Genomic DNA, 27245 nt, shown 5'->3' on the forward strand with positions numbered 1-27245 from the left:
TCGCCAGGATTCACCAATCAACAAACTGCTGTATGCCCGAGACATCCCCCGTTACAAGCAGATGGTGGAAAGGTACTACGCTGACATCAGACAGACCATCTCTGCCAGTGATCAGGAGATGAACTCCGCTCTAGCAGAGCTGTCCAGGGTGGGTATTTTACTTCAGTTTATTTGTTCAGTAAACACTGTATTGTTCATTTTAAACGGGAGAGTTCACCCAAAAGCGATCTTCGCAAAAGTGATCTTCCATCAAATGTTTTGCTCTGTACTGAAAGTGCTCCATCTTGAAAACTTGACTGCTGACAGTTTGAGTTAACTATCCTTTTAAGCTGTTCTTTGTCCTATCGTTAATTGAACTTTATATTAGCACATTTTCAATTCAACTTCAGTTAATCTTTGAAAAAATGTGCTTATTATTTATTTGGAATGACATGAAAATATGTTTTTTCCCCCAACCAGAATTACTCAGGAGAGTTGAATTACCTTGTCGCCCTGCACGAGTTGTACAAGTACATCAACAAATACTATGACCAGGTGAGTTTTCATTCAGTCGCATGTCTGGTTGGATGGAATAACGAATCATAGTTGTCTTTGGTTTACCTTGCACCTGCTCTAAACTGGATTTGTGTTCCTCTCTCCTTCCTTCCTTCCTTCCTTCCCTCCCTCCCTCCCTCTCTCCTTTCATCCCTTCATCCATCACTCCACGCCTCTCTTTCTCTCTCACTCCCTCTCTTTGTCTCACTCCATCCCATCCCTCTCTCTCTCTCTCCATCCCACTCTCTCTCCATCCGTCTATTACTCCACCATTCTCCATCACACTCCACCATTCTCCATCTATCTTTATCCCTTTCTCTCTCTCCATCCCTCCATCTCTCAGATCATCGGGGCCCTAGAGGAGGACAGCATGGCCCAGAAAATGCAGCTGGGCTACCGGCTCCAGCAGGTCGCTGCAGCCGTGGAGAACAAAGTCACCGACTTGTGACAGCAGAACCACCGACCGAGACCATGCCGGCCAGGGGGACCACATTAAGAGACGCGCACACTGTGAGGTTACCCACTAGAGTGGGGGAGGGAAACGCAGAGTGAGGAGAAAAAAGCCCCACCCCCTTTTCCACATTAAGGGCCAATGGGTGACTGGTGTTTACACACAAACACTCCTCTTTCTGGGGGGGGGGGGGGGGGGGGCTGCTGGACACATGAAGCCCTCTAGAGATGGTGGTGGACACAAACCCTTCTCTCACTCTCCACTGTGGACAAAAACAGGAGGGAAAGGGCAAGGGAGACATACAGACCAGGAGCCTTTGTTTGTATGTCCCACCCGTTCAACCTGCAGCCCTGAGTTGGACCACGTTGTGGCATCTGCGTCTACCTCTCTTCTAGAACTCTCTGTGGAAGTAGGAGAATTATAAGAAAGTGCTTGGGAGATCTGGATGTTATCCGGACGCTATCTGGACATTACGTGACGTGTCAATGGAAACGTGCTGAAGTCAAAACTCTGTAGTCTCATATGAATGAAAGAAGTCGTGTTATATGTATCAACATGGTGGTTCTAGTGGAAGCTAGATGGAGAGTGAGTGTGAGAGAGAGATGGAAAGGACTTACCGGTCACTGTTTTTGGTATGGTATGACGTGAAGCCTTTTCACAATGGGAAACACTGGGTGGATGAAATGGAAAAGGGTACTTCCCATGCCTTGTGCTCGTGTCGTTGCATAATTAGAGGTTGTATGTCTGTCCATCTCCCTCTTTAAATGTGCAAGGGTAAACTGTTTTGGTTTACATGCCCTGCCCACTGACACCATTGTTTTATGTAATTGAGGATATATAGTACCAGTCAAAAGTTTGGACACACCTACTCATTCAAGGGTTTTTCTTTATTTTTACTATTTTCTACATTGTGGAATAATAGTGAAGACATCAAAACAATGAAATAACACATATGGAATCATGTAGTTACCAAAAAAGTGTTAATCAATTCAAAGAATTCAGATTTTAGATTCTTCAAAGTGGCCACCCATTGCCTTGATGACACCTTTGCACACTCTTGGCATTCTCTCAACCAGCATCATGATGAATGATTTTCCAACAGTCTTGAAGGAGTTCCCACATATGCTGAGGACTTGTTGGCTGCTTTTCCTTCACTCTGCGGTCTGACTCATCCCAAACCATCTCAATTTGGTTGAGGTCGGGCGATTGTGGAAGTCAGGTCATCTGATGCAGCACTCCATCATCCTCCTTGGTCAAATAGCCCTTACACAGCCTGGAGGTGTGTTTTGCGTCATTGTCCTGTTGAAAAACAAATGATAGTCCCACTAAGAGCAAACCAGATGAGATGGCGTATTGCTGCAGAATGCTGTGGTAGCCATGCTGGTAAATGTACCTTGTATTGTAAATAAATCACTGACAGTGTCACCAGCAAAGCACCATCACCTCAACCATGCTTCATGGTGGGAACCACACATGCAGAGATCATCTGTTCACCTACTCTGCGTCTCACAAAGACACAGTGGTTGGAACCAAAAACCTCAAATTTGGAGTCGTCAGACCAAAGGACAGATTTCCACCAGTCTAATGTCCATTGCTCGTGTTTCTTGGCCCAAGCAAGTCTCTTCTTCTTATTGGTGTCCTTTAGTAGTGGTTTCTTTGCAGCAATTCGACCATGAAGGCCTGATTCACGTAATCTCTTCTGAACAGTTGATGTTGATGTGTCTGTTACTTGAACTCTGAAGCGTTTATTTGGGCTGCAATTTCTGAGGCTGGTAACTCTAGTGAACATATCCTCTGCAGCAGAGGTAACTCTGGGTCTTCCTTTCCTGTTGCGGGCCTTACGAGAGCCAGTTTCATCATACCGCTTGATGGTTTTTGTGACCGCACTTGAAGAAACTCAAAGTTCTTGAAATGTTCTGCATTAACTGACCTTCATGTCTTAACGTAATGATGGACTGTCATTTCTCTTTGCTTATTTGAGCTGTTCTTTTCATAATAGGGTTATCTTCTGCACCTCTACCTTGTTACAACAACTAATTGGCTCAAATAAAATACATTTATTTGTCACATAAACATGGTTAGCAGATGTTAATGCGAGTGTAGCGAAATGCTTGTGCTTCTAGTTCCGACAGTGCAGTAATATCTAACAATTCCCCAACAACTACCTAATACACACAAATCTAAAGGGGTGAATGAGAATATGTACATGTAAATATATGGATGAGCGATGGCCGATTGGCATGGGCAAGGTGCAATAGATAGTATAAAATACAGTATATACAAGTGATATGAGTAGTGTAAGATATGTAAACATTATTAAAGTGGCATTATTTTGAGTGGCATTGTGTAAAGTAACTAGTGATCCATTTATTAAAGTGGCCAGTGATTGGGTCTCAATGTAGGCAGCAGCCTCTGAGTTAGTGATTTGCTCTTTAGCAGTCTGATGGCCTTTAGATAGAAGCTGTTTTTCAGTCTCTCGGTCCCAGGTTTGATGCACCTGTACTGACCTCGCCTTCTGGATGGTAGCGGTGTGATCAGGCAGTGGCTCGTGTGGTTGATGTCCTTGATGATCTTTTTGGGCTTCCTGTGACATCGGGTGCTGTAGGTGTCATGGAGGGCAGGTAGTTTGCCCCCGGTGATGCGTTGTGCAGACCGCACCACCCTCTGGAGGGCCTTGTGGTTGAGGGCGGTGTAGTTGCCATACCAGGCTGTGATACAGCGCGACTGGATGTTCTCGATTGTGCATCTGTAAAAGTTTGTCAGTTTTACAGATGCACAATCGAGAGCATCCTGTCGGGCTGTATCAAATGCATTAAGAAGGAAAGAAATTCCACAAATGAACTTTTATCTAGGCACACCTGTTATTTTAAATTCATTCCAGGTGACTACCTCATGAAGCTGGTTGAGAGAATGCCAAGAGTGTGCAAAGCTGTCAGCGAGGCAAAGGGTGGCTACTTTGAAGAATCTCAAAAATAAAATATTTTGATTTAACACTTTTGGTTACTACATGATTCCATATGTGTTATTTCATAGTGTTGATGTCTTCACTATTATTCTACAATGTAGAAAATAGTGAAAATAAATAAAACCCCTTGAATGAGTAGGTGTGTCCAAACTTTTGAGTGGTACTGTATATATGTTGGGCATTACTTGTATATACCTCCCTCTCTCTTGTACACAATTGCCAGAATTCCGGTTGGATCTCCCCCCATTCAAGACAAGACAATTTTTCACAGCAGAGTAAAATGTTTTATTAGCATTTCATAAACATTACTCAGAAACATACCCTATACAACTGTATTAATTGGTGACGATGTAGTTTCAAGGGTCTTGAGTCTCATCAATTATCAGCACTCGTCCTCCTTTTACTCAACTAAATACTTAAGCTATCCTCTTATCTCATTGAAACTTGTTTCATGTGATCACTGTTTGTCTGCTATGGTAAACCAGATTGTGCTCTCCCCCTGACTCTCTATGTCATAACAGTAGCTTTTCCATATCCGTCCAAATCATAAGGTCAAATGGTGTCTTTCACACACACGCACACATAGTTCACTCAGTCATGACACTCTTGATACAGCTATTATATATTTTTTTTAATCAGTCTTTTAAAATCTGTAATTGTCATTCCTCTTTTTCAGGTAGCGCCCACGTCCATACACATCTGTGCGTTGTTCGTCTTTATGTTATCGGAACGGGAGGAAAATGTTATTGTAAGAGTTGAAATGAATAGCTCTGTCCTGACTAGACTGCAGGACTAAAAGAACGGTACTGAAAGCAGAGGCAGTCTTTCAAAAGGTACTGAAAATAGGTGACAGTGTGAATGAATTGTTTACTTCGACTGTTTGTTGCTTTAACGCTGTTTATTTTGACGTTTCTAAAAGGTAACGGTCACTGGAGGGACACTAGATCAGAGATTAAACAAACAAATCTCAACTTTTGAATTTAATATAGTTAAAACGTGTCCCGCAGACAGTATTTTATGGTGAATGTTCATACAGCTTCCCATGTTGTACATTTTTAACATTCCTTTTTTGTTTTCCACCAAGAAAATTCTACTGAATCATGATTTTTCACTTTGTGCTGTTCTGAGGTAGACTAGTTATCTGACATTGGAGACCGCTCATTGATATGTGCAGTTCTTCTATTGAACACAAGATGGCAACCGCTCCTATATTTGTTGAACTTGTATTCTAACACAAGTAAACTGCTGTATTTACTGTACATGAAGTTTCACAGAAAATTCTTTGACCTAGTCATATTTTCCAAGGTTTGATTCAAATATTAGGATTATAAAGCATTATTTTCCATTTCTGAACTTTACCGATATGAGTTCTAATGGTTTCCCCGTGGGCTATGTTATTCCTCATTTGCTCACATCGACATTCTCTATTACACAACAGACGTATTTTCTAAAGCTAGGTTACGTCCCAAATGGCACCCATTTAGGGTTAGGATTATACGGATTTGGTCAAAAGTAATGCATTATGTAGGGAATCCGCTACCATTTGGGCCGCATCCCTAGACTTCTCATTCTGTCCCACAGAGCTTTAATAGTTTGTTGAAGTTAGGATGAAATCCTTTGGTAAAGCTACGTACCAAGCAACGACGTTATCACATGAATTGGAGGTGTTGCATGAATGTTAACTACACATAAGCCTTAACTGACTTATGGATGAAGTTTGACACCACCTTCCTGGTAGGCTATATCTTCATATGATATAGCAATGAGTCGGCATATCATTTCACTGTAAAACCCAATCACGTGTCTTCCTGTTTGGATAGCCAATCATTTCAGAGAGAGGCACCTTTTTTTAACAGAAGTGCAGGGAGTGTATGCGTTACATGCCATCGTGTAGGTTCTCCAGTTTGATGCTCTTTCATGTGCACCACCATTATCCCTAGATTGCACAGTATAACCGAATCATAGTAGCCTATAGGCTAACATCACACTACTTACCACATGCAATTAATGTCTCATTTGAATGGACAATTAGTACTGTCATATGCTTTTAATGTAGACGAGTATGTATGAAGCCTTATGATGGAGGTCATTTGAGGAAAAAAACTAACTATTGTTAGGCTGTATAAATTCAGCTATGTAGAGCAGGCTCTGCAATGAGCAATTTGTAAGGATGGTTCTTCTTTTGTCTGTTAATATCATTGTACATAATGACTTCAACAATGTAACTTGTAGCGACTTAATCTGTTTAATAAGAGAGTGTAAATTCACACTACCTGGAGGTGTGTTTAATAAAGTATTCGTAAAATCACACGCTCTTTGTCTACACCTGTCTCATATGGAGTAATGTTTTGAAGTGAAGGGAATTTCAGTCCACTGTGCTTGTTTCCACATTTGTCTGCACTGACATATTGCTTTCAGATCAGTGTAAGGAAATGAGGAATGGAAGGCCCTTCACTTAGTCATGAAAATGAAATAATCGCTCTAACATTACCTAATGCCTTCACACACCATATGCAAAACAAATCAGTTTGAGGAGGGTCATAAAGTGACTAAGCAGCATGCATGGGAAACTACTTGAACAAAGTTAGGAAACTTTCAGAACCTAATGACGGAGGAACAAATTTAGTTTCACGCGACCCATTATTCGTGCAGAACCGGATGTGTGTGTGGGGGGGGGTGGGGGGGGTTAAAAGTGACGCCACCCGGTAGAGTACAACGGGAAAAGGAGCCAAGTATTATCTGTTATATTGGTAAGATGGTCAAGTGACTGCTCTAACAATGGAAATACATGTCCTCAAAGATGGTAAGCAGGAGTGAGGAGGGTGGGACCATTCTAGCCAATGAGAGGGCAGATATGCTTTTCTATTGCCTATGCCGAGCAAGGGGCCAGGGTTCTGGTCAAGAAGCACTCTTCGAATGCACCTACTGTTTTGCTTTGGTACTGCAGCTTAACTGACAGCCCAGAAAGACAATTTCCATAGACGGCCACATAGATTTGAACATTCCTAATAAGACACTTTAGTCATCACCATACGTTGAATTATTCAAATAATTGTCGCTGAGGCAGATTTGTCTTTTTTCATCACTCACAGCCAAAGATAGTAACATTTTATCGTCATCCAATGTCTGCCATGTTTATGGATGATATCTTTACTGCTCCCTGTGCGCACTGAGTGCTAGTGCGCATGTGATGTTGGTCTGTATATACCAGATACAACCCGGAACATGAGTAGATTATCCATTTGTGGTTTCAGGGTGGGTGAAACCAGAGTCGGGTGCTATGGAATCGGTGAAGGTAACCTGAAGTGGTCTTGTGATAATTGTTTGTGTTTCTGCTGGTCAGAGGGAGCAGGCACTTTGCACCAAACGAATTCGGACAAGAGATGTGACTTGAATTGCTCTCAAGAAAAGGGCACTATTGAAAGGAGTGACTACTGGGGTAGTGGTAAATGTGAAAGTGGATCAACTGAAGGGAAAGATTCCTGGTGTTTGTGATACTCGTCATTTGGTGCGACACTAACAGGGTGGCGTGAGTGGTGAAAGACTAATTGTCTGTCGTTTTGATGTTGAGTATTTGGCCGACAGTGATGTTAGGATATTTCAGTTATCCCGTACGAGCTTATGTGCCAAATACATTACGTTGTTACAGGTGTCAAGCTTTTGGGCATGTGGCAGCTGTGTGTAGGAGGGAGGTTCCTAGGTGTGAGCAGAAGGGCATGAGACAAAGGAACGTGCAGCATTGGGTAAAGATGCGGTACGTGTTAATTGTAGGGGTGCCCAAGTGGCTGGGGATCAGAAATGTCTGTTGTGAGAGAGGCAGGTTGAGGTTACCAGGGTTAGAGTAGAGCAGAGGGTGTTGTATGCTGAGGCAGTGAAGAAAGTTGACGAAGACTGGTCAAGGGGGAGGGATCCTGAGAAGTTTTGCATGTAGTAGATCTGTACCAGTACAGAGGGAATGGCCAAAGAGTGATGTATGCTTCAGTAAGATTGGCTTTTTAGCATTCATAGCAATGGTTATCATGCCATTATGTCGTTGAAAATAGAGGTTGTGATGGCAGCTGCAGAGAAGTATTTGGGTGTACGAGATTTGACGTCAGAAGAGTTACAGGGTGTGTTGAGTGGTGGTGTCCTGTCCTTTTAGGCTGTTGGACTGAGGTAGGACTAGATAGGTTTAAATAGTGGAGTAGGGTGGTGGGTTTTTAATGAGTGTAGGGTTAGATGGTAGGGTATTTATTTCCCTACTTTCCAAGTATAAGGGAGTTATATTCCAGTCTAGTCGGTGGGGGCAATACAACATTTATTGCCAACTGCCGTTAAACGTCATTGAAGCAGACACGAGTAGTATACCTTGAAAACAATGGTCGGACATCTTGGACGCAGTCTCCAGTTCTTATTATACCTCACTGATGCGGAGTCAGCAGAAAATGCTAACATCCTGTTTTCAGGGATACAGTATTTTCAATCTATTTTATGAACTCCGCTCAGGTGTCTTTCTCTTTTCTAGGCCTGCTATGTAAAGTTAGTGAACAACAGGCACAACCATATAGTGCCATTGAGGAAATCTCCATTTTCTTCTTCACGATTGTCTGATCCCTCCTGATGACATGACTCCAACCGGGTCACCAGGAGGGATCAGCCAATGAAGTTGGAAGTCCGACCCAGTGGACTTCATTAAAATGGTTGAAACTCTAAATGGCGCTGCCCAGAAAGATTGAGGAGGGTTTTTTTTTTTTTAGAGCAATGGCGGAAGCAGAATCACTGCTTGATTCTGTTGGCGCGAGTGAAGATCGAGACATTTATTGTAATCTGAGAATGGAGCTAAAAGGGCTAAAGTTGTAAATGAAGATTAACCTCAGTATGATAATGCCTCATGTTGGAATGCATTTCATGAGCAAGGATGTTTTTTTGGGGGGGGGACCTGTTTGCGGTCACAAAGATGATGAAGGATACAGTGGGAGAAGTGGAGTCAGTCAGTGATCTGATGTTGATTTCATGTGTGTCAAAAGAACTAAAGGAGAAAGCACTGTGGCTGTTCAAATGATCGACGTATGAAGTGGAATGCTATGATTATTGGAGTAGGGCACCGATAAAAGGTGTCATATCTGGCATCTTGATGGATATTGAGGCTTCATGGTTTATGATGAAGCAACTTACAACATGCTAATGTAAAAACATTCAGTTCTAACATTTTGGCAAAGTGTTTATCATCTGCTTCACGTCGCTTAACCCGCACTGTGAATGGAAAGGAGCAGGAAAGCCTTTCTGTGTTATTGATGTTTGATGAAGAATGTCTCCCAACCCATGTAAAGCTGGGATATATGAGATATACATATGCTGTGCGAGCTTATGTACAAAAGTCCCTTCAATGTCATAAATGTAAACGTTTGGCCATGTGTCAAGTGTTTGCAAACGGAATATCATTGTTGAAGAGTCTGAGGATGCAAGGTGTTGCAATTGTGATAGGAGTTACGTTCCAGAGTTCCCCTAGTGCCCTGTTAGGGAAGGAGGTCAAAGTAGGAAAGATCAGGACTGTCGAAGGTCTCCTATGCAGAGGCAGTAACAATTGTCGAAGCAGCGAGTAGAGATGATGAAGCTATGGCAGTGGATGCCCAACAGTCTGTTGATGTCAGCCAGTTGAGAGATCCTGAAACACTAATCGTGAAGGTTGATTTTGCTGCGTGTATTGGGTTCTTGGATCTCCAGGATTTCACAGCTGAAACATTGCAGGGAATACTGTCTGAAGATGCTTCACCCGTTCAGGCCCCAGAGGCTGTGTAGGGATCTGAGTACATTGACTTTTGTTTTGTTTTTTGAGAATAATATGAATGTTTTATTTTTTTCGTTCAAGTATCAGTTTTTACCCCACCCAGTATGTAGCGCCAATATACATTTTTGGATGTAGTCGGCTAATACGTCCTTTTGGCCACTAGAGGCCTCTATCATTTTCTATGGGCACAACTCGGATAACGTTTTTGCCAAAATGCCACGTGCGTCAACTCATCAGTGCATTTATAAAAACCTAACCATTACAAAGCTTCTATTCGATCGAATAAATCTCACGTAGCAAATTAGCAAGTACATCTTTGGTTGACCATATTAGACATTCAATGACCCCCATACAAAAATTGCTCACTTCATGGTCTTATTTTGGTGGACAGATTTTGGGCGGAGTAAACCCTCTCGCTTGGCCTCTTCCTCTCGGAACGAACCGTGCTCAAAATGGTGTAAAGAGGGAAAACCACAACACGCCCATTTTTGAATGAACAAGTAATTTGCAGTCAACAACCTGGCTTCTTCGTAGTGAAAGGACTGCGTGAATACTGGTTTGCAAATTTGCACTCCCATCCCACTAATTCACGGGGATTATAGCTAACACGCTATCTAGGCAGCGCAGGTAGGAGTGGCTGGCGCAATTTTACACTGTAAACTAGCTAACGTTGGCTAGCCAGAACTTGCAGGAAAAATAATACATAGCAAACAAATGCATGTTAGCTAGCTAGGTAACTAGCTAAAATATAACGATGTCTAGTTACAATGTAGAAAATGCAATCAGCTATTAGTTAACGTTAATGCGTGCTGCTCAATAATATTACAACGCATGCTACTAGGTACTGTAGCCAATTTAGTTGGTTGGCTAACGTTACGGTTTGTTTTCTATTTCATGGTTGACATTATTTCACCTCGGTGTCTTGTTTATCACCGTTGGCTAACTAGTTAGATGTCATCCCACAATCGAGCTGCCAATTTGTAAGCGATATAATTAGCTCTTTCATGCCATTATATGAGTAACTAGCTAGATAGCTGGCTAACGTTAGACACGACTTGCTCTTCTCTGTCGGTAACGTTAATTGGCTAACGTTAGTAACTTACCTAACGGACGTTAGTTGCGTGCGTTGTAGCTAGAAAGCTATCGTTACCTGGCTATGTTAGCTTCCTCGACGTAGCTACTTAGCTGGCTAGCTGTAGACCACTGATGTCTGGCTAACTACACAATTTTGATTTAGGTTGCTAGGTAGCTATGATATCAGTTAACTAAAGTTAGTTAGTGAAACAGCTGGCTAGTTACGGGGTGTCTTACCTAGTTGTCAAGAGACTAGCCATCAGGATGAGAATGCCCTGATGCCGGCTAGTCTACTTGGATGAGAATGCCCTGATTAGGATTGCACATTTTGGGGAATATTCAGAGGTGTACTTTTTCCGTGTGAATTAACGAAAATATATGCACATTAATATTAATACAATTTAAATTGGATGTTTTTAGCATTGGATATATTTACCATATCATATGGAGACAAACATAAACATTTTACCGTATCATAAGTAAACATAATTGCAAATGATTAAATCCTTCCAATAGAAAAACCCCCCAAACAATTTAGTTCCCGAATTGAACTTTAATTAAATGAGTTGACTCTTCATATGGGATGTATTTGTCAGCCTGTTGTGTGTGTTCCCAAACAAGGACCAGTTGCGCTCTGAGGTGGCTGATGTTGTTGGGATTTGGAGGATGATGGAGGCAACAAGGGAAAGAGCCTCAGATCCACAGAGTCCCTTCCACCAGGTGGCTGATGAGATATGTTGGCACGACTGCCATATTGCATCTCCATCCCAAAGCCCTTGCTTGGAAGTGTACTTCTCCAGACAGCCAAGAACCATGCCCTCATCCAGGCCAAGGTGGTGAGACACAGTGGTGATGACACCATAGGCACTGTTAATCTCTGCACCAGACAGGATGCTCTTGCCAGCATACTTGGGGACCAACATGTACACTGCGGCGTGTATGGGCTTCAGGCAGAAGTCTTCACGCTTTTTGATGTATTTCAGAACTACAGTTTCCTCTGCGTGGAGCAACAGTGAAGTGGGCAGGGCAGTACAGATTTCTATTCTTACATCTGCAAGCAGAGTCTGAACATCACAGGATGGCATTGTCTCCCTCAATCTGTGCGATGGCTACTTCTATAGGTTTCAGGATTTTCGGGCTGCTTAACACACTCTCCCTAAATACATCATCCAGGAGGATACTCTTGATGGGGCTGTCCATCGGCAGACTGTGATATGGCCATTCCTTGGAGAGACTCCTTCCCCTCCAGGATGACAACACCACCCCAACGGGTGTTGCTGGGCAGCTTCAATGTGGTGCTCTTATTCTGCTCACTTTGCTTGGTGAGGTAGATTGCTGCTATATGACCCTTCACATACCTAACCATTTCCTTGGTTCTCTTGTAGAGTCTATCCATTGTTTTCAGTGCCATGATGTCCATGAGGAGCAGATTCAATGCATGAGCAGCACAGCCAATGGGTGTGATCTGAGGGTAGGACTCCTCCACTTTAGACCAAGCAGCCTGCATGTTTGCAGCATGTCACCAGTGCAAATACCTTCTGTGGTCCAAGGTCATTGATGACTGCCTTCAGCTCATCTGCAATGTAGAGACCGGTGTGTCTGTTGTCCCTTGTGTCTGTGCTCTTGTAGAACACTGGTTGAGGGGTGGAGATGATGTAGTTAATTATTCCATGCCCATGAACAGTCAACCACCCATCAGAGATGATTGCAATACATTCTGCTTTCTATATGATTTGCTTGACCTTCACTTGAACTCTGAAATCTGCATCCAGCAAATTAGTAGATAAAGCATGTCTGGTTGGAGGGGTGTATATGTGGCAAGGAACTTAAAGAAATCTCTTCCAATACACATTGCCTGTGTGCATCAGCGTTGAACCAGTTGCATACACAGCTTGAGCAAAACATTCATCTGCATTTCTCTGACTACATTCCTCCATTGAGTCAAAAAAACTTCTGATTCCAGGAGGACCATGAGCTGTTGCTATCGATAAGATGTCTGATTCATAATGTTCACCTCGAATAGAAGTAGAGGGACTTGTCAGAGTTTGCTTGTTGTGAGTGCTGAGGGAACTTTATGCAATTGGCCAGATGATTCTGCATCTTTCATATGATTTGGCACACTATTTGGAAATGTACACAGCTTTTCCTTCATTAGCTGCAGTGAAATGTCTCCACACATCAGATGGTGCTCGTGGCATTTTCCTGTAAAGATTAGGGGAAGAAAATGTAAAAATACCCAAATAGAATTCCATGAACAGATAAATAGTTAAGCAGTTAGATTAAACAACTCCTTTTGTAAGATAAATGTTTTAAAATGAAACATGTATGGAAACAGGTGAATTAACACTCCTCAGCAGGCTCAAGCAAGCTAAAACCCACATGGTAGCAAAAACTAAATAGCAGAAATTGTTAACAAGTTAGAAATTATTTCAACACACTTTGCTGTACTATTTACTAGTTAACAAAGAATCATGTATGTCATATTAAATACACTGCTCAAAAAAAATAAAGGGAACACTAAAATAACACATCCTAGATCTGAATGAATGAAATATTCTTATTAAATACTTTTTTCTTTACATAGTTGAATGTGTTGACAACAAAATCACACAAACATTATCAATGGAAATCAAATTTAGCAACTCATGGAGGTCTGGATTTGGAGTCACACTCAAAATTAAAGTGGAAAACCACACTACAGGCTGAACCAACTTTGATGTAATGTCCTTAAAACAAGTCAAAATGAGGCTCAGTAGTGTGTGTGGCCTCCACGTGCCTGTATGACCTCCCTACAACGCCTGGGCATGCTCTTGGTGAGGTGGCGGATGGTCTCCTGAGGGATCTCCTCCCAGACCTGGACTAAAGCATCCGCCAACTCCTGGACAGTCTGTGGTGCAACGTGGCGTTGGTGGATGGAGTGAGACATGATGTCCCAGATGTGCTCAATTGGATTCAGGTCTGGGGAACGGGTGGACCAGTCCATAGCATCAATGCCTTCCTCTTGCAGGAACTGCTGACACTCTCCAGCCACATGAGGTCTTGCATTAGGAGGAACCCAGGGCCAACCGCACCAGCATATGGTCTCACAAGGGGTCTGAGGATCTCATCTCGGTACCTAATGGCAGTCATGCTACCTCTGGCGAGCACATGGAGGGCTGTGCGGCCCCCCAAAGAAATGCCACCCCCACACCATGACTGACCCACCGCCAAACCGGTCATGCTGGAGGATGTTGCAGGCAGCAGCACGTTCTCCACGGCGTCTCCAGACTCTGTCACGTGCTCAGTGTGAAGCTGCTTTCATCTGTGAAGAGCACAGGGCACCAGTGGCGAAATTGCCAATCTTGGTGTTCTCTGGCAAATGCCAAACGTCTTGCACGGTGTTGGGCTGTAAGCACAACCCCCACCTGTGGACGTCGGGCCCTCATACCACCCTCATGGAGTCTGTTTCTGACCGTTTGAGCAGACACATGCACATTTGTGGCCTGCTGGAGGTCATTTTGCAGGGCTCTGGCAGTGCTCCTCCTTGCACAAAGGCGGAGGTAGCGGGCCTGCTGCTGGGTTGTTGGCCTCCTCCACGTCTCCTGATGTACTGGCCTGTCTCCTGGTAGCGCCTCCATGCTCTGGACACTACGCTGACAGACACAGCAAAGCTTCTTGCCACAGCTCGCATTGATGTGCCATCCTGGATGAGCTGCACTACCTGAGCCACTTGTGTGGGTTGTAGACTCCGTCTCATGCTACCACTAGAGTGAAAGCACCGCCAGCATTCAAAAGTGACCAAAACATCAGCCAGGAAGCATAGGAACTGAGAATTGGTCTGTGGTCACCACCTGCAGAACCACTCCTTTATTGGGGGAGTCTTGCTAATTGCCTATAATTTCCACCTGTTGTCTATTCCATTTGCACAACAGCATGTGAAATTTATTGTCAATCAGTGTTGCTTCCTAAGTGGACAGTTTGATTTCACAGAAGTGTGATTGACTTGGACTTACATTGTGTTGTTTAAGTGTTCCCTTTATTTTTTTGAGCAGTGTATATTCACCCCACCCAGTATTGTTATCACAACTTAACAGAACGCATGTAGTCCTTGGCTCAGACAGTGTAGTAGTGTGGGCTCAATAGCATCTCATTAGTGTGCAAGATCTTGAGAATCAGCTGCACATGTGATGGAGGAATGCACTGTGTGTGCCGAGGGTTGCAATTCCATTGAATTGGATAGTTTAACCAAAATATGCCATAAGACCTAGAATTGCCTTGTGTATCTCACAAAAAAAGGTTCAATGTTATAAGCTAACATTTTATGAATTTAAGCAAAATTCATGGAAAATTTCTGAAATTTACGAAATTTACCGGAAAGTTTCCAACCTTTTGCAACCCTAGCCCTGATGGCTAGTCTACTAGGATGAGAATGCCCTGTGTTAGTAAAACGTTTACTGTTGACAGGAGAACAAGAGGAGACAATAGGACGAGGTGGATAATTTTATAATAAGGCCGTTTAATTACATGTAAAGATATCTTAGTAAAATCTTGCAGCAAGGCTCTTTCAGTCTGACTCCTAGTGAATCGTCCGGAAAAGAGGCCAGTTTCCAGAATTGTACAGTACTATATAGACAACAAGCAAAGTAGGTAGATCTGCGAGTCCGGCCTTCCGATTGGTCGATCTGGGTCTTGGGTAGTCCTGATCAGGCCTGGTGTCCACGTTCCATTGGTTCCTGAGAGTTCTTTGTCCTGAGGTCCAACCATGGGTTGGGTGTGTCTGTGGTTATTATGGGGGAGGGGAATTATGTGTGTCTATAGTTGGTGTCTTAAGTCCAGCATATGTCCAAGAGAAATGAGGAGTATGTGTGTTTTTGTATAATATATGGCTTATGTTGAAGTGTAGTTATTGCTAGTTTCCAGTCTCTATTTCAATTTCTTACACCTGTCTACTCGGATGAGAATAACCCAGATGGCTAGTCTACTAGGATGATAATGCATCATGGTTCTCTGGCTGTGCCTCAAGCCTAGTTGAACAGGAAATACAGGCACCAAAAGTTAATAATTTAACATCATGGTGCTAGTCTTTTAAATTAATTGACACAGCTTGTGGAGAACTACGCTAAGGTGTATATATTGAGTGTTTTTTGAATGGTGCACCTTATTAAACTAACTCTAATCCAACTAGCTCCAGCTAACTATGGAGCCCTCCGACCAACAGACAGGCCCAGACTCTGGCTCTCAGGAGGTCAACCCTGTGTACCTACAGCAGCTTCGAGAGCTGGACATCCCAGAGGAGGCTGCCAAGCAGGTGGGTTAATTTACTGTATACAGGTTCTCTTGCATTTCCTGAGATATGATCTGCAGTATATTATGTCAATTTTATCTTGGTTCTGCATTTACATTTTCTAATCCAATATTTATATTTATCTACTTACTAAGGCATCCATAATGACTGTAAAGAGTACCATAGCTATGATTGACATGTCTAATCCATCCAACATGATTTTCTGACATTTTCTATGTTTCTACCTCCCGCAGGCACTCTTGCACACCCGAAATGTGTCTGCTGAGGAGGCTGCCATGTACTACTTCAACAAGCTGGAGAATGAGGTACCCATAAGATAGCCTTAGTCCGCACAGGTACACGCTGGTACATTACCTCTCCTGTATTGTGTCTGAGCCCACCCTGACTGTCTCTCGTCCCCTCAGGAAGGAGACGACGACCTCATGTTCAAGATGGTGTTTGTGGTGAACATGGACCTGGCCATGGGTGTGGGAAAGGTCAGTTTGAAGACGGGTTGGAATGTGTTTTGATTTTATTTGCCAGTTTAAGAAAACCAATGCATGCATTGTGAACGTGTGACAGGAATATCACAAAGTCAGACTTATTGCCATTGTGGTCCCTAAATTACATGGTGCAAAAACATTACATTGCTAGATATGATAGATTTTGTCTGGCTAGTATGCTTGTAGTGGTGTAGTTTGTTCCAACCAGAAGCACAATGGCCCAGTTTGCCCCTGTTGTTTTTAAATGAGAATCACACCTCACACTCAAAGCTAATACATTAAACTTTAAAAAAAGATTTCTGCTTACTCTGAAAGTGTTTGGTGTGTGTGTTGCGTAGGTGGCTGCGCAGGTGGGCCATGCGGCCGTAGGGCTTTACCAGGCCCTGCAGGAGAAGAACAGCTGGAGGGAGATGGCCTGGAAGTGGGACCATGGCGGGTAAGGAACTGACTGGACAATTTTTTTCATTCGGGCTTTACTGGAGCAATACCATAATCATATGTGTTACTTGAGACTCCATACTGCCGAACAAATTGGATCTGATCAGGTTAAGAACGCCAGACACTTTTATAACGCCATGACGACAGCTGGTAATGGCAATACCACTATCTGGCTGTTCTATGTGCCGGTTCAACCTGCTGTCGATGTTTGCCACAGCAGGATATCTGTGTTTGTGGTGTGCAGGGCGAAGAAGGTGGTGTTGCAGGGGACCAACATGGCTCACCTTTTGGAGCTGCAGGCCCTGGCAATGAGCCTTAGCCTGCCCACGTATCTGGTCCAGGACGCCGGACGCACCCAGGTGAGACGCGCGGCTACACGGCAGCGGTTTCAGGACCTAGTTACAGACCCAGTGTGCCACTATTACGGCTCTATGGTAGCACTGCTGCACCTGCTTACAGGCACACAGCCCCACCATGACTGTTTCGTAGCTCCTGCTTACAGACACATGCACCAGCATTGGGGCTCCACAGCAGCACCTGCTGTGTTACGTGGAAGCCATTTAGTTTCCACGTAACACTATAGTGTCTGCTTTCAGGGGTACGCCCAGCCATTATGATAAGTATTCAGTTTGAACGTAGTATACCCATCTGGTTTGAGGAGTTGGCGAGATAACTTTGGTCAACTCTGAGTTCAACTTGGGACAGCCGGTACCACAAAAGAGGCTCACCGTATAGCCAGGTAAATGTATATGGCAACGAATGCTTCAAAACTAACCTGCTCTGGGGCAAGCTAACTAGGGGCTAACTCCGTTTATGAAGTGTCTGAGACGTGTTGAGGACCAATGAAATCAGATTCGTTCCCTCTTGCGAACATTGCGTCATCAAAGGTGACAGATTAAATATTTAATTAATCAAATTGTTTGTGTGTAAAAAAACAAACAAAAAAACTAAAATACCTATCACATGACATATTTAGTAATGACAGCGTGCATTTGAAAGTTCCCGTTTTGTAAAACTTTTGTATGACATTATACAATTGTTTTATCCATAGGAGTGGGGGAAAAGGTGCTGTGTATATTGATAAGCACATGAGACGGCCTTAACGATACCTAATAAAATAAAACACTTATAATAGCCTATTTCAAATCATAGCCTGCTAAATGTGCAATAACTTTTTTTGTAACCAAGATTTTTAATTTAACTTTTGGTATTATAAAATGGGATTAGACGGGGGTACATAAATATTACAATGAGTTTGAGAAAATAAGAGTGCCTTCAAAGTTTTCATACCCCTTGACGTATTCCACATTTTGTTACAGCCTGAATTCAAAATATTTATATTTACTCACCCATCTCCACACAATTCCCCACAATGACAAATTGAAAACATGTTTTTAGAAATGTTTGCAAATTTATTGAAAAGGAAATGCAGAAATATCTCATTTACACCCATGAGTCAATACATGTTAGAATCAACTTTGGCAGCGATTATAGCTGTGAGTCTTTCCCAGAAAGTCTCAAAGCTTTTAACACCTGGATTTTACAATATTTGTACATTATTATTTTTAAAGTTCTTCAAGCTCTGTCAAGTTGGTTGTTGATCATTGCTAGACAGCAATTTTAATGTCTTGCCATAGATTTTTAAGTCAAAACTAACTAGGCCACTCAGGAACATTCAATGTTGTCTTGGTAAGCAACTCCAGTGTATATTTGGCCTTGAGTTTTAGGTTATTGTCCTGCTGAAAGATGAATTTGTCTCCCAGTGGCTGTTGGAAAGCAGACAACCAGGTTTTCCTCTAGGATTTTGCCTGTGCTTAGCTCGATTCAGGTTATTTTTATCCCCCCCCCCCCAAAAAAAAAAAACTCTCCAACGAGCATACTCATAACATGATGCAGCCACCACCATGCTTGAAAATATGAAGTGTTACTCCCTGTTGTGTTGGATTTGCCTGAAACAGAGCCTTGTATTCTGGACATAAAGTTAATTTCTTGCCCACGTTTTTTGCAATTTTAATTTAATACCTTATTGCAAACAGGATGCATGTTTTGGAGAAGGAAAAATTCTGTTCAGTATTCCCTCTTTTCACTTTCGTCATTTAGATTAGTATTGTGGAGTAACTACAATGTTGTTGATCTATTCTCAGTTTTCTCTTATCACAGCCATTAAACAGCCTTCCTCTCCAGCAACTTGAGTTAGGAAGAGGACGCCTGTATATTTGTAGTGAAAGTGTGATAAGTTTAATAACTTCACGCTGCTCAAAGGGATATTCAATGTCTGCTTTTTTTTAAATTTTGACCCATCTACATTGGAAAACCTCCCTGGTCTTCATGGTTGAATCTGTTTGAAATTCACTGCTCGACTGAGGGACCTTACAATTATCTGTATGTGTGGAGTACAGAGATGAGGTAGTCATTCAAATTGTTAAACACTATTGCGCACAGCGAGTCCATGCAATTTACGTGACTTGTTAAGCACATTTTTACTCCTGAACTTTATTTAGGCTTGCCGTAACAAAGGGGTTGAATACTTACCGATTCATTTCAGCTTTTCGTTTGTAAAAATGTCTAAACATAATTCCACTTTGTCATCAAATTTTATTGGTCACATACACGTGTTTAGCAGATGTTATTGTGGCTGTAGCGAAATGCTTGTGTTTCTAGCTCTGACAATGTAGTGATATCTAACAAGTAATGGCTAACAATTTCACAACATGCACCAACTACACACAAATCTAAGTAAAGGAATGTAATTAAGAATATATAAATATATGGACGAGCAATATCAGAGCGGCATAGACTAAGATAGTATATACATATGAGATGAGTAATGCTAAATATGTAAACATTATTAAAATGGCCTGTGATTTCAAGTCTATGTATATGGGCAGCAGCCTCTGTGCTAGTGATGCCAATTTAACAGTCTGATGTCCTTGAGATAGAAGCTGTTTTTCAGTCTCTCGGTCCCAGCTTTGATGCATCTGTACAGACCTCGCCTTCTGGATGATAGAGGGGTGAACAGGCAGTGGCTCGGGTGATTGTTGTCCTTGATCTTTTTGGCCTTCCTGTGACATGGGGTGCTGGAGGTGTCCTGGAGGGCAGGTAGTTTGCCACCGGTGATGCGTTGGGCAGACCCACCACCCTCTGTAGAGCCCTGCGGTTGCTGGCGGTGCAGTTGCCGTTCCAGGTGGTGATGCAGCCTGACAGGAATGCTCTCAATTGTGCATCTGTAAAAGTTTGTGGGTTTTAGGTGCCACGTCAAATTTCTTCAGCCTCCTGAGGTTGAAGAAGCGCTGTTGTGCCATCTTCACCACACTGTCTGTGTGGGTGGAACATTTCAGTTTGTCAGTGACGTGTACGCCGAGGAACTTGAAGATTTCCACCTTCTCCACTGCGGTCCCATCGATGTGGATAGGGGGGTGCTCCCTTTGCTGTTTCCTGAAGTCAACAATCATTTGTTTTGTTGAGCGAGGTTATTTCTCTGGCATCACACTCCCAGAGCCCTCACCTCCATGTAGGCTGTCTCATTGTTGGTGATCAAACCTACCGCTGTAGTGTCGTCTGCAAACTTGATGATTGAGATGGAGGCGTGCTTGGCTACGCAGTCATTGGTGAACAGGGAGTACAGGAGGGGGCTGAGCACGCACCCTTCTGGGGGCCCCAGTGTTGAGGATCAGCAAAGTGGAGGTGGTGTTTTCTACCTTCACCACATGGGGTGGCCAGTCAGGAAGTCCAGGACCCAGTTAGGCACAGGGCGGAGTTCAGAGGCAGGGCCTCGAGCTTAATGATGAGCTTGGAGGGTACTAGGGTGTTAAATGCTGAGCTGTAGTCAGTGCTCTGAAGACGCGGCTAGGGATGGCGTCTGGGCCGGCAGCCTTGCGAGGGTTAACACGCTTAAATGTCTTACTCACGTCGGCCACGGCAAAGGAGAGCCAACAGTCCTTGGTAGCGAGCCGTGTCGGTGTCACTGTTATCCTCAAAGCGGGCAAAGGTTTTTAGCTTGTCCGGAAGCAAGAATTCGGTGTCCGTGACTTGGCTGGTTTTCCTTTTATAGTCTATTGTCTGTAGACCCTGCCACATCTCGTGTCTGAGTCGTTGAATTGCGACTCCGCTTCGTCTCTATATTGACGTTTTGCATATTTGATTGCCTTGCGGTGGGAAAACTACACTGTTTGTGTTCTGCCATATTCCCAGTCATCTTGCCGTGGTTTGCGCTTTCAGTTTTGCCTAAATGCTGCCATCTATCCACTGTTTCTGGTTTGGTTAGGTTTTAATAGTCAGTGGGTACAACATCTCCTATACACTTCCTGATAAACTCAGTCACCGTATTGTTATATTATTCTTGGAAGCTACCCCGAACATATCCCAGTCCGCGTGATCAAAACAATCTTGAAGCGTGGATTCCGATTGGTCAGACCAGCATTAAATAGTCCTTAGCACCGGTATTTCCTGCTTGAGTTTCTGCCTATAGGAAGGAAGGAGCAAAATGGAGTCGTGGTCAGATTTGCCGAAAGGAGGGAGAGGGAGGGCCTTGTAGGCATCCTGGAAGTTGGAGTGGCAGTGGTCGAGTGTTTTAGCAGCGCGGGTACTACAGTCAATGTGTTATAACTTCGGTAGCCTTTTTCTCAAATTGGCTCTAATATCCCCAGCTACAATAAATGCGGCCTCAGGATATGTGGTTTCCAGTTTGCATAAAGTCCAGTTTGGTTCTTTGAGGGCCGTCGTGGTATCGGCTTGAGTGGGGTGTATACATGGCTGTGACTTATTTTAATTTTATTTAAGCTTTATTTAACTAGGCAAGTCGGTTAAGAACAAATTCTTATTTACAATGATGACCTACCCCGGCCAAACCCTAACCCGGACGACGCTGGGCCAATTGTGCGCCGCCTTATGGGACTCCCAATCACGGCCAGTTGTGATACAGCCTGGAATCGAACCAGGGTCTGTAGTGACGTCTGTAGCACTTAGATGCAGTGCCTTAGACCGCTGCGCCACTCAGAAGCCCAAAACACCGCTCCAACCGAAGAGAATTCTCTTGGGAGATAATACGGTCTGCATTTGATTGTAAGTTATTCTAGGTCAGGTGAACAAAAGAACTTGAGTTCCTGTATGTTATCACAATCACACCATGAGTTGTTAATCATGAAACATACACCACCGCCCTCCTCCTTCCCGAAGAGAGATTTATTCCTGTCTACGCAATGAACTGAGAACCCAACTGTCTGGACGGACTCAGACAGTATATCCCGAGAGAGCCATGTTTCCGTGATGTCTCTCTGGAAAGAAACCCTCGCCCTGAACTCGTCAACTTTATTATCCAGATACTGAACAATAGCGAGTAATATGCTCAGGAAGCGGTGGATGTTGTGCGCACCTCCTACGTCGGACTAGAAGACCACTCCGAGTACTTCCGCCGGCGGTGTTTTTGGGTCGGCCTCTGGAATCAGTTCAATTGCCCTGGGGGGTGCGAACAAAGGAAAAGTCACTTTGGGAAAGTCGTATTCCTGGTCGTAGTGCTGGTGAGTTACCGCCGCTCTGATATCCAATAGTTCTTCCCGACTGTATGTAATAACACATTTTCTGGGCTAATGGTAGAAATAATACATAAAAATAAAATTCTGCTAAGTTTCCTACGAGCTAGAAGCACGGCAGCCCTCTGTCGGTGCCATTTTATGAGATGGGGTATTGTGTGTAGGCCAGTGACACACAATCTCAATTTGATCAATTTTAAATTCGGGCTGTAACAGAACAATGTGGAAAAAGTCAAGGGTTGTGAACATTTTTGAAGGCACTGTAAAAGACAATACAGCAGAAATGTGGTGCTCACAAATTCTGTAGAGGACGGGGGGGGGGGGGGGTGCAATTCATTCAACATAATTAACAATCTGCATCAATTAATATTAAGGGGTTCTCTTGAGATTTAATTAAATTAATGAATGCCTAGTCTTCTCTACCTTCCCACACACTTTTGTTACAACCTAGTCCTCGTACCTCCTCCCCACAAGGATGCTAGTCTAAATTCTATGACCTCCTGCCCTTTTGCCAGGTGGAAGCTGGCTCACGCACCATCCTGGCCATCGTTGGGGAAGAGGATATGGTGAACAACGTCACTGGAAGTCTGAAGCTGCTCTGAGGGACTTAACCGGCTGTGGAGGTGCAGGGCCATGTACTGCCACAGGGGCAACCAGCAGAGGGCAGCATCCCCTAAAAGCAAAAGGGTCTCAACATGCAAGCGCATAACAACATAAAGAAACAAAAAAGAGGAAAAAGGAAACAACCAGACATGACACCACCACCAAGACGAACACACTCAGCCATTTTTTTTCTTGTTTCCTGGCCAATCCACTGACTGGAGAAGAGATGTACACAGAGCTGCTTAGGTTGAGAGGAAGGGACTGGTTCCCCGAACTGACCATGTTGATGGCAGTTTGAACAACTTTTAGTGTCTACTTGTATCTTTTTTTGATTATGGAGTTTTGCTAGTTACGGGAAAGTCCATTACTATATGAGAGAATCATATCCAATTTTTATAAAGGTGTAAGTCCATGACAATCTTAATTCCATCTCCCAATTTAAGATATGATTTTAGCGTTTGAAAAAAAATCAAGGATAGAACCTAGTCTTTTGGTGATTGTTAAATACTGTTGTCATAAATTCAAGGAGCGAAATATGTAATTGCAATATCCTTTTAGATCCTTTAGGATACTGCTTGGGAAGAGTGCTTTACTGATAATGTTATACATCAAAGAAATAGTAAAGGTAAGGTGTATATGTATACATTCTCTTCCAAATACCATGTCCCTTATAATCAATAACACTACATACTGATGTCAAATGTCCATCCATTGCATTTATGTGCATCTGCTTAGGCCATATATAATGTGGTGTGCCCATTTGAGATAAAGGGCTCATCTTTATCTGTGCCATTATAGCACTTTGGCAGCGCCATTGAGGCTAGAACCCTTAGGAATCCCCACCCAGTTGACTACTTTGACTACTTCCAAATGGCGGAAGCATGGAAGCCCTCAATGGTGCTGCCTGTGCTACAGGCTTTAGGCCGCTAGAGGTCTATCAGTCGCTATGGGTGTGCCATCCTCAACATTTCGCACAATCACTGTTGGACTTTGTTACATAATTTTTGTGGTGTTTTTTACATTTATTTTATTTTTGTGTTTTTGCAAAAAAGGATACGGTCGACTTGAGGCTCACTGAGTTATAATTCCTTGACTGGGGGCTTGGCAGAAATAACACTGTATTTGGTGAATAGGATTTGAGTGTAAGGAACTCATTGTATGGGTCAAAATAAGTGACAGTGCTGATGCTTGCACAGTGCCTGAGCGCATGTACTTTAGCTGACTATTATGGATAATAGTTTACACAAGTGAAATATTTGTGTAACTGCTTTGAGGGTAAATGTGTTAGCACACTGTAGCTAGCTAGCTAAATGGTTGCGCTGTGAGTTTTTTTTTAACCAAACCGGTACATACATTTTAAGATGGCGTAGCAAATACAGGTTAACATTTGTTAAGGACCGCTTAAAGAATAATTGATTCTTGCACTTACAGTCTTCAACATTTGACTAACAGATACCTAGGATATATTGTATGTTTCTGTTAAAACAACTCTTTGTTCATTACTATAAAACATAAATTGTATTTTGTGGGCTTGAGATTCCATTTGGGACCATAAATGGCTCTGAAGTCTTACTAAATATGGAAAAGGCTTATATGAATGATTTAAATGGAAATGACATGACTTGCATCTAACAGTTGCTCAAATGAAATGTTTTTTTATTATTTGTGTTAGAGACCATGCAAAACCCCATGGCTGCATCCATGTTAATGTGTTAGGGCTTTGATACCTTCCTGTGTTACAAGCATTTGTTCATATTAAAACCAAGGAGACAATTAGAAATGACGCCTGACCAAGTGAACTGATTTTTTTTGTTTATTTTAGTTACGTGATCCGTATAACACTTATGTTTTATGTGAACATATCTACCCCAACACAATGTCGTATGGCACAAAATTACTTTGCTGTTTTGCTTATTGTATTAAAACTATTAATGTTGGAAGTTGTGCCCTGCCACGTTTGTAGCCTGTTCACCGTATTTACAATAGAAGTATTGGCGAAGGCACTCTATCTGGAACGGTTGCTGGGAAACTTGTACATCGTCCTTCAGAAGAGATCTTTAATCACGTGAGGGCTACAGAACAAAGGTTATCCTGTTTACACTTACCCAACTTCCCAAGAACAATTTACAAAACACAACCTGGGTGCGTCTTTCGGTTCGGTAGAGGGGTGTGAGAACCTGGAAACCAGTGTGGAATTATTTGTCATTGTGCTCTGTTATATTAGGGTTAGAATGCATTCTCATTAGTTATTTGGTAATAGAGGTTTACGGGAGCCCATCATGTCTAGCTTGTTTTATGTATTGAGCTACCCTCGAGAAAATGTTGTAAATGTACCCGTCGTATATCTGCAGAGCTAGGAAGCTAAATAAATTAACAAAGCCGGTGCCAATTACGTCAAGGATGTAGGAATGGTCTGCCCTTCCCCCAAATCAATCCAAGCGAGGAATAAAACCAAGATGTCGTACAATCTATCTATTTTGGAACTTTAATTTCTGTTCACTGAAATGTACACGGTTGAACTAAACTGTAAATCGCTCTGTATAAGACCGTCTGCTAAATTAGTAAAATGTTATAGAAAAGGGGGAAAAAACGAAAGAACCCTTGATTTATTCAGATCACATAATCTTCGTTTTCATCGTGCAGAAATAGACAGTGTATGTAAGGTCTCAAATTTATAATTTATATTCACAAAAATATACACAGTTCAACATCTTTATTGTGAGTTTGTGGTTACATTTGTCACCTACTGTCAAAATGCATTGGGTTCGGAACAATTCATCTGAGTAAAAGTAACAATTTATACATTTGAGAAGCGTGAAAAAACAGCGTTATATAGTTTAGCCGTATTTCCACTTCCCACCGTTGCAAAAATAATGACAGTAGCGTGATCACTTTAGCCAATCCCAATTATTCTCCCAGGTCTAATGACGTCAGAACAAATTAAGAAGCCAATCGCATGAACGCTTAATTACATCCATTCATCATCAGACGCAGTTATTATTTATTGTTTACCAATGAAGGATAATGGAAGCGGAATCTGTAACATTTCATCCATTCTTTGGATGTGCGTAAGAACAGTATAATATAGCCTAAAATCAAATATGTTTTACTGCTATGGAATGTGTTTTTTTTTATTAGAAAATACGATCTGCTCGCAAACATTGTATTTTCGTGCAGTTAATGAGCCATTCGAATAGATAGTATTTTCGTGAAGCGTATCAATGGTTATTCCCACTCAAGTGTGGAGCGACTGAATTCGGGCTGGGCAGTAGGTGGGACCAGAGTTAATACATACAACCCTGGTCAATTTCCCTGCCCAATCCCATGTCAGATCGATCATACAAACGCGCCCGATACCTCATATTCTGTCGTATTCCCTTTTATGGGTCCCCGTAGACCCCGTTTAGCTAAAATTGGATACTCTAATGATTAGCTCTAAATGTATGTAACGAAGTTGTTTTCTCTTTTCGTTGAGCAAACACATAAAACATTCAAGCAATATAATCCTTCTATAAAATAATGAGAGAAAAAAATCCACGGCTTTTTCATTTAATTACTTGAGCATTTTCTTCGTACTGTAGACACGGGTCCGCTTTTTGTATCAAATTCTCTGCCAAATCCATCCATTCTACGGTCACTTGCTCTCACTCCTGTGTGCCACCACTACACATAGCAGAATCCGAATGTGCTTCCACACCCCTCCTAGAAGAACGTCACGCCCTCTGCGTAGAGAAAATCAAAATTCGTCGCCCAATCGCTTGCTCATACAAACTAATAATATATAGGGGGCAGGACATCGGCGCATAACCCGCCCTATTAATCAGCCCCTGCATCATCGCTTGGGAAACCCGGTGGCATGGTTGTGTGTCACTTTCGCTGGGACCCGCGTTCGATGCCGGTGAAGGGGGATGGGTGCCACTGCGAATGTTAGAACCCGAGACAGAATCAGAGCCCTGTACAACATAGAGCAGCATATACCCCTTTATAAATATCGATTGTAAATCATATAAAACGCCATAATAAATGGATCCAAGCACCGGGGATTCAACATAGACACGCGATGGAAATACGGTGCCCAAGCAGGACAGGGAATTAAACTTTTAACCTTTGCGTGGGAGA

The 27245-nt window shown here is 42.8% G+C and overlaps 2 protein-coding genes across 14 annotated transcripts in view; both read left to right on the forward strand.

Annotated features, from left to right (window-relative positions):
- LOC129840962 (plexin-B1-like) overlaps nucleotides 1-6258 on the forward strand; it is a 124577-nt gene extending 118319 nt beyond the window's left edge. For all 9 annotated transcript variants that reach the window (XM_055909042.1, XM_055909081.1, XM_055909034.1 and 6 more), the window contains 3 exons: nucleotides 8-148; nucleotides 460-534; nucleotides 878-6258. In XM_055909042.1, the coding sequence (XP_055765017.1) occupies nucleotides 8-148; nucleotides 460-534; nucleotides 878-982 (321 nt within the window). In that variant the 3' untranslated portion in view covers nucleotides 983-6258. The remainder of the gene's footprint in view (nucleotides 1-7; nucleotides 149-459; nucleotides 535-877) is intronic.
- Nucleotides 6259-7141: 883 nt separating this feature from the next.
- Nucleotides 7142-25066, forward strand: LOC129841036 (probable peptidyl-tRNA hydrolase 2). 5 transcript variants are annotated; one of them, XM_055909162.1, is made up of 7 exons: nucleotides 7142-7245; nucleotides 15956-16078; nucleotides 16309-16380; nucleotides 16480-16551; nucleotides 16896-16993; nucleotides 17240-17354; nucleotides 23039-25066. In XM_055909162.1, the coding sequence occupies exons 1-7, from the start codon at nucleotides 7231-7233 to the stop codon at nucleotides 23123-23125; spliced, it is 582 nt and encodes a 193-aa protein (XP_055765137.1). In that variant the 5' UTR covers nucleotides 7142-7230; the 3' UTR covers nucleotides 23126-25066. The 5 variants fall into 5 exon arrangements, with proteins under 5 accessions (XP_055765137.1, XP_055765148.1, XP_055765142.1 ...); XM_055909173.1 differs by lacking the exon at nucleotides 7142-7245 and adding an exon at nucleotides 9926-10273; XM_055909167.1 differs by lacking the exon at nucleotides 7142-7245 and adding an exon at nucleotides 9928-10344.
- Nucleotides 25067-27245: the final 2179 nt, after the last annotated feature.

Source organism: Salvelinus fontinalis, chromosome 3, assembly GCF_029448725.1.
Source record: "Salvelinus fontinalis isolate EN_2023a chromosome 3, ASM2944872v1, whole genome shotgun sequence".
Classification (NCBI taxonomy): domain Eukaryota; kingdom Metazoa; phylum Chordata; class Actinopteri; order Salmoniformes; family Salmonidae; genus Salvelinus; species Salvelinus fontinalis.